Below are 7,430 nucleotides of genomic sequence, written 5' to 3' on the forward strand. Positions count from 1 at the left end.
GATGAACAGGACGCAAATTCGAATTAATTTAATAAATTTTAATTCCAACCTTCATAATGCTGCTGATCTGAACTGATACAACCTCTAGGAGTCATAAGGAAGTAGTTGCGCGGCGTGGGTTTTTGAACTTCAAAGAGGGAGTTTGTGCAATATGCGATATGGGAATAAATTCATTGAGGTTGAATTCGCAAGATTTCCGACACGTTGCTGTTTAATACTCTTTCAATCTTAAATATAAGATTTTTTTTTAGTGTAAATTATAGATTTTTAGTTCTTCAAGTTTTTTGTAAAAATATTAATCCCTATAATTTAATAAAAATTTGAATTATTAAATTTATGATTTGAAACTTGAGAGTCTAAAATCAAAATAAATATAAACTTGAAGAACCAAAAATTATATAAACTAGATAAGTTATTTAATTAAAAGGTTGGGAAAATTCTTTTAAAAAAATCCTGAAATTACTATTTTTCAATTCAAGGAAAATGACAAAAATACTCTATTGTGAATAACAATTCATCTGAAACAATAAATTCTGATTGTGAAATAAAAAATCTCAATTTAAGATTAATGACACATTTTTTCTAATACATAACATGCAAAATAACACAACAATTCATTTGGATATAACAAATTTTGATTGTGAAATTATAAATATCAATTTAAAATTAACAATATATTTTTTAAGAGAATTAATAAAGGTGCATTTTTATCATTTTACTTGAATTTTAAAATTTTGATTTTGATTTGCTTTCTTCCCCATCATTTTAAAGCATCATGTGGCTAATTTTTTTTTTTTAAAAAAAACTAATTTCAGGTTTTCCTTGGGGAATTTTCCAAGTAAAAAGAAATACTGGGATTACTGAATTATGCAGTGCAAAAGAAAGCAGCAACCCATGTGAGAGCGTGCCATGAGGTCGTCTCTCCTGGTCCCACTTGGCCACCTCCCCTCATTCCTCTCTCTCAATCAATCAATCCGTCTAGGGATTCTTAGCGGACACGTCCACTCTGACACTTTGATCAAAACACTACAAGCATTTCTTCCCTCACTTCTCTCTCCAAATTTTAAAAAGGAAGAATGACATTGAGGTCCCACAGAAGCCAAAATACAGCAAAAAGGTCCCCTGAAATGTCATAATGTTTCTGAAGTCCCAAAGGGACTTAGATGCAATTTTCAGAATCTGGAAATTACCCTCTTGCCCTACCCTAAGCCATCAGAAACGAAGAAGCAGAAATTCATTTGGGTGAGAGTTCCCGCGCAATATGCTTGAGAAAGAAGACATTGGGAAAGAGGGAATGAGCCATTGATGATGAAATATCCTCTCTATTACCATTAGTGAACTCCAAAGAGCTTCCATGTGAATCTCCACAAACTTTCAGGTGTGAAACTTTCTTTCCTCTTCTCTTCTACCTTTCTTGACAGATTGTGGTTTTATTTGGAAATGGGAAATCAAAAAATCGTTTTTGTGTTTTTGGGTTGTTTGTGGGTGGTTTTGGAAATGGGATTCACAAGTTAATCAATAGAAAAGCTGTGTTTTTGGTTGGTGTGTGTTGGTGATTTAAGTTGGGTGTGTAGGATAATCATGGGTGCTCTGTTTTTGAGTTGCTTGTGGGTGGTTTTGCTATGTTCTGATGCTAGTTCAGTGGCAAAGGAAGAAAAAGATGAAGGTTACTGTGGGTGGAAACCCTTAGTACGAAATGGGATATTGTGTTGTCAATCAAGCCGCGATAGTTGTCAATGCGTGCCGCGACAGTTGTTAATATAGCTCCTTGACTTGTCAATGACAGTTGCGTGATTCTTGATGCAGGTTTATCACTGTGGAAGATGCAAAGAGCTTGGACACACTGCCAAGACATGCAAGAACCTAAATCCCATCTGAGAACATAATGAAATCAGCTATTTTTTGTATATGAATGTGAAGGGAATATTTTGTAAATGGTGTGAAGGGAATTTTTTGTAAATGGATACACACCAATAGTTAGTTTCTCGTAATTACATGCAACCCCTGTGTTTTTTTGGGATGGGTTGTGAATTAAGTGTAGTTTCATGTATATGAAGGTGTAAATGAAAGTTGACTATGAATTGGCATGTTAGATTTTGCTGTCATTTAAGTTGTCATTACCTGCACCTTGTATTGTTATTAGACCTGTTATGACTTGTCAACGGAGCACTGTCACTTGTCAATTAATTTGCTGATGTAAGTTGTCAACAATATGAATTCAAGTTACATAACTTGTTTTAGTAACATATGATATTCTCAATCACTGTGTCATATTATATTTTTGGTTATATTGTCATATATAATCATTATTAATAAAGTGTCAATGGTAGCACTGTGACTTGTCAATGGTAGCATAGTGACTTGTCAATCATGACACTTAGACCTGTCAATGGTGGCACTAAGACTTGTCAATGGTGGCCCTGTGACTTGTCAATGGTGGCACTATGACTTGTCGTTGGTGGCACACGGACTTGTCATTGGTGGCAATGTGACTTGTCAATGGTGGCATTGTGACTTGTCAATGGTAGCACACTGACTTGTCGTTGGTGGCACTATGGCTTGTCAATGGTGGCACACGGACTTGTCATTGGTGGCAATGTAACTTGTCAATGGTGGCGTTATGACTTGTCAATGGTAGCACACTGACTTGTCATTGGTGGCACCATGGCTTGTCAATGGTGTCACACGAACTTGTCATTGGTGCCAATGTGGCTTATCAATAGTGGAATTATGACTTGTCAATGGTGGCACACTGACTTGTCGTTGGTGGCACACTGACTTGTCAATTGGTGGCACACTGACTTGTCAATGGTAGCACACTGACTTGTCATTGGTGGCACCATGGCTTGTCAATGGTGTCACACGAACTTGTCATTGGTGCCAATGTGGCTTATCAATAGTGGCACTATGACTTGTCGTTGGTGGCACACTGACTTGTCGTTGGTGGCACCATGGCTTGTCAATAGTAGCACACTGACTTGTCGTTGGTGGCACCATGGCTTGTCAATGGTGTCACACGGACTTGTCATTGGTGGCAATGTGACTTGTCAATGGTTACATAACTTGTTATATCACTTGTCATTAACTCATGTTATATTACTTATTAATATTACATAAATTTATCGATATCAATAAAGATATAAAATAACAAAAAATATTATAAACATAATTTGATCAGTTTGTTACAAAAGGACCTATTGACCATTAAGCTATTGCCACTCATGGCTCACACCCTTAGGTGCCAATCATCTCACAACACATCCTGGCATAACATAACAAAAAATTAATTGACTCCTCTATCTCCTCCTCTTGCTCTTGTTATAGTCCGATAGCAGTGACATCACTTCATCCCTATGTTCATTATGGGGATGGGTAACCAACCACCACAAACAGCCAACCTTCAACTCTTGCAATTCATCATTGGAGTATCGTGGCATGGTATATCCTGCAGCATCACGAGCAGTGCCATCCCACTCTTGTAGCCAAGAGAGGACATGAACTCCACATGAATCACTGCCAAGCAAATTCAATATGTAAGCAGCATGCAATTTTTATTGTGAACAAACACAACATAACACAATCACACAGAACAACTACACTCACGTCTCATTCTGCACATAAACTTTAGCCCATGTCACTTCGTTGCCAATGTTGTCCTCATTGGCAAACAATTCTGGCTTAACAGCACGCAACATCGTATGGAAATAGTTCATCTGCAAAAAAAAACACATAATCAAAAGGTTTTACTAACAACACAGCATCCAGTGACAAGGGACAGAGCATATTGTGACAAGTAACACAGCATCCAGTGACAAGGGACAAAGCATCCAGTAACAAAAAACAGCATCCACTAACAACTAACAGAGCATCCACTGAGAAATGACAGAGCATCCAATGACAAGTAACAGCATCCAGTGACAAGTAACAGAGCATGCAGTGACAACTAACAGAGCATACAGTGACAACTAACACAACATCTAGTCAATTGAGCATCCAGTGACAACTAACACAGCATGTGATGACAACTAACACAGCATCCAGTGACAACTAACACAGCATGTGATGACAACTAACATAGCATCCAGTGACAACTAACAGGGCACGTGATAACAACTAACACAGCATCCAGTGACAACTAACAGGGCACGTGATAACAACTAACACAGCATCCAGTGACAACTAACAGGGCACGTGATAACAACTAACACAGCATCCAGTGACAACTAACAGGGCACGTGATAACAACTAACACAGCATCCAATGACAACTAACACAGCATCCAGTGACAACTAACACAGCATGCAGTGACAACTACGCAGACTGCTAGTGACAACTATAAGACTAGTCATTGACAAGTATGACAGCAGCAAATAAATACACACAGCCTGTGTTGCCATAAAGTGTTTGGGATTGAAGTGCCCTTTAGTCGTCCTCTTTTTCTTCTTCGCATCATGTTACTGCTCACTCCCCTTCTTCTTTGCTGCTTCTTCCTCTACTTGTAATCTTAAGAATGTGATGCTATCAACCAAGGAGTCAAGGGCATAGAAGGTCATGGTCTTTGTCTCCAACACATAACAAAACCAATGATTTTCAAATAACGTAGGACCGAAAAGGAAATCGCAATCCCCTATATTGTACCCAATATATTTAGGTAATATTTCCCTTTCATGGTCCTCCCATTTCCATCTTAAAGGATTGGCTACCATCTTTTGCATGAAATCTGCAGAAAATATATGCCGGTTCACTCTCCCCTCTTTATCCTTTTGATCTCCAACAAATGTCCTTGCCACCATAGTCATAAACTGAAATGACAATATAAAGAAATTACAACTCTTTACCATCAAATAATTCATTCTAATGTTAACTATATACATGTGACTTACCCTATCGTTTATCCATCTTCTACGTTGGAGACATTGCAGCTCACCACGGGTTAGAAAGTATCTATACATCGATACAAAGTATCTAATGTAAATAAAACAATTATGAAGTCAGTAAATTCTGTAACATAATATAAATTTGGACACCAAAACATAATACTTACTGCTTTTGGTCCTCTTCAGCACACCTTGCTGTACACATGTCAAATAAAGCTTGCCTATCATCCATTGTTCTCTTTTTCCCAGGCTTAGTTTTGATTTCCAGAAATGGAGACCTAAGAGCCTTGCCCTTGCTTATGACCCTTTTTGATTTCCTCACATATATTTTCCCTTCCCCTTGCTTGTCCTCTTCATCCTCTTCATTCTCTTCTTCTCCTGCATTTCCTTCTTCATCTTCTTCATCTTCTTTGTCTTCTTCTTCTCCTTTGTCCTCTTCATCCTCTTCTTCTCTTCTTTTTTGTTCTTCCTCTTCTTTGTCCTCTTGTAGCTCTTTCACCTCTTCATTCTCTTCTTCTCTTTCACTTTCTTCTCCACCCATCTTCTTTTTTGATTGAGCTTTTTGTTCTTCTTCTTCATTTCTATCCTCTTCCGATTCAGTTCCTTCCTCCTCAATTTCCTCTTCCTCCGATTCACTTCCTTTGACCCCTTTTTCCTCTTCTGATTTAGATTCTTCATCATCATCTTTCTCCTCTTCACTTGCACTGCCACTATCCTTCATTAGTCTTGACTGAAGGGCCATCATCTCCTCTCCCAGCATTGACACTAATCGGGCATATGTTTTCTTGATCTCCTATACAAGTAAAATTCAGAACTTTAATATGTAAGCAACAGAAAAAAAAAATGTACATTAAGCCTCCAAGTCCACATACCGGGTGAGTTAAATTTTCTGGATCAAAACTGGTGGCTTGACTAGCCGGATGCAATATTCCTTGATCGCTCTCCTTCTCCATATTAACTCTTTGCTGCACTTTCTTTTCATCTCAAAATGCAAGAGCATGCTCAACATGTGAAGCTTTTGTTTCCCCAAGTGGAAACTTTTGTAGACAATACATCTGCATGTCACATGAATGATAAGTTAACAGCAGCCATTGACAACATTCAGACCATAAAATGAAATGATAACAGAAATATACAAATTATAATAGCACTTACTTGTAGGAAGTATAGACAACCTGGCACATTCTTCTTCTTTTCAGTCAGCTTGCCTTTTTCTAATTGTTTTTTGTACACTCCAATGCCCTTGTATAGTTCATTCAGCACATAAGATGACCAATCAAACCGACCCAATCTATCCTTGGTTGATAGTATGACCTTCAACAAATAATCAGTGACACAAATACTGGCATTAGGACACAACAATGTTCCCAATGCATACATGACAAACAGCATCTCAAAATTTTCATCTTGTTTGTCCTCAGTCAACAATGACGCTATCTTCTTGTATGGAACATTACCATACACAACCCTCCATTGCTTGAACACTTCATCTTCACCACTCACAGCTACTTTAATCTCTTCTCCCTTTATTGGCAGCCCCATAAAGTCATGCACATCATTTGCCCTCATTTTCCTTCTCTTCCCTCTTATGGAAATACTTTTTGTTGGAAGGTCGAATGCACACATAAACTCTCCACACAATTCTCTTTGAATTGTGTGGCAACATACTTCAATCAACTTATCAAAACCTATCTTTTTTAGCCTGTCCATTAGTTCCTTCCTCTCTTTGATATGCTTGCAAACTTGGATGAACTGTTTAGGTGCACATCTTGTGTAGAAAGGAACTATATACTTTTTGGACTTTGTGGGAGCTCTTTGTTCCTTGGCCCTTTTACAATATTCCTCTTTTGTTGCTCAGATAATTTGTCCCAAGCATTTCTCACATGCTGATTCCTGGATTCAAGTGATTCATACTTCCTCGAGCTTTTCTTATGGAATTCCTCTGTAAACAAGGCATAACCAGAAAAATTACAGCTTCTTTGTCCACTTTTGTTGGTTCTATCCTTCCCCATCTTCTTAACCTGCAAAAGAAAATTGATTTAAAAGCACTACCAAACAGAGAAAAAAAAATCTAACACTTAAAAAGGTTCTTAAGCCAAAACAAAATAATGAAGTACCAGAAACTTACGCAAGAGTCATCTAATATGGAAACAAATTAAATCAAATGTGAGGGTCCAACACCGTATAAATAGAGTTGTTACAGTTCGGGGCAAAAAAATAGTATATTTTGTTTACAATCACAGAAGGTTTTAGGGCAAGCCTCAACTGGGAAAAAATCAAAATAAATCAAGTAACTCTCCTAAGTCGTAGCACCCTTCAAATCAATATATCCATCAACATATGCTGCTTTTGTGGTTTGTCTAATGCACATTAATAATAATCTGCCATTTGTTTTTATCTGATGCAGCAGTTCTGTATGTTAAGTATTATAGCACAAAGTGTGTTTTCATTTGGCACCAAAGAACAACAATAGAAAATTAAGATTTATTAAAAAGAAAAAAAAAAGGAGAATCATGGACAACAAAATTCTATGACATGAAACTTCATTAGATG

General features: G+C 37.4%; 3 protein-coding genes across 3 annotated transcripts; all 3 read right to left on the bottom strand.

Annotated features, from left to right (window-relative positions):
- Positions 1-3,296: 3,296 nt before the first annotated feature.
- LOC114721456 (uncharacterized) lies at positions 3,297-5,266 on the bottom strand. The gene is made up of 6 exons (XM_028907270.1): positions 5,045-5,266; positions 4,884-4,965; positions 4,466-4,802; positions 3,799-3,872; positions 3,604-3,713; positions 3,297-3,513 (listed from the first exon to the last, which is right to left on the bottom strand). Exons 1-6 carry the CDS (start codon positions 5,107-5,109, stop codon positions 3,297-3,299), a joined length of 885 nt encoding a protein of 294 aa, XP_028763103.1. The 5' UTR covers positions 5,110-5,266.
- A 106-nt stretch (positions 5,267-5,372) lies between these two features.
- On the bottom strand, positions 5,373-5,850 carry LOC114721457 (histone H3.v1-like). The gene is made up of 3 exons (XM_028907271.1): positions 5,750-5,850; positions 5,437-5,670; positions 5,373-5,405 (listed from the first exon to the last, which is right to left on the bottom strand). The coding sequence occupies exons 1-3, from the start codon at positions 5,828-5,830 to the stop codon at positions 5,373-5,375; spliced, it is 348 nt and encodes a 115-aa protein (XP_028763104.1). The 5' UTR covers positions 5,831-5,850.
- A 10-nt stretch (positions 5,851-5,860) lies between these two features.
- LOC114721458 (uncharacterized) lies at positions 5,861-6,447 on the bottom strand. The gene is made up of 2 exons (XM_028907272.1): positions 6,033-6,447; positions 5,861-5,932 (listed from the first exon to the last, which is right to left on the bottom strand). Exons 1-2 carry the CDS (start codon positions 6,444-6,446, stop codon positions 5,861-5,863), a joined length of 486 nt encoding a protein of 161 aa, XP_028763105.1. The 5' UTR covers position 6,447.
- Positions 6,448-7,430: the final 983 nt, after the last annotated feature.

Source organism: Neltuma alba, unplaced genomic scaffold (assembly GCF_004799145.2).
Source record: "Neltuma alba isolate B1F8T4 unplaced genomic scaffold, ASM479914v2 tig00012036_pilon, whole genome shotgun sequence".
Taxonomy (NCBI): Eukaryota; Viridiplantae; Streptophyta; class Magnoliopsida; order Fabales; family Fabaceae; genus Neltuma; species Neltuma alba.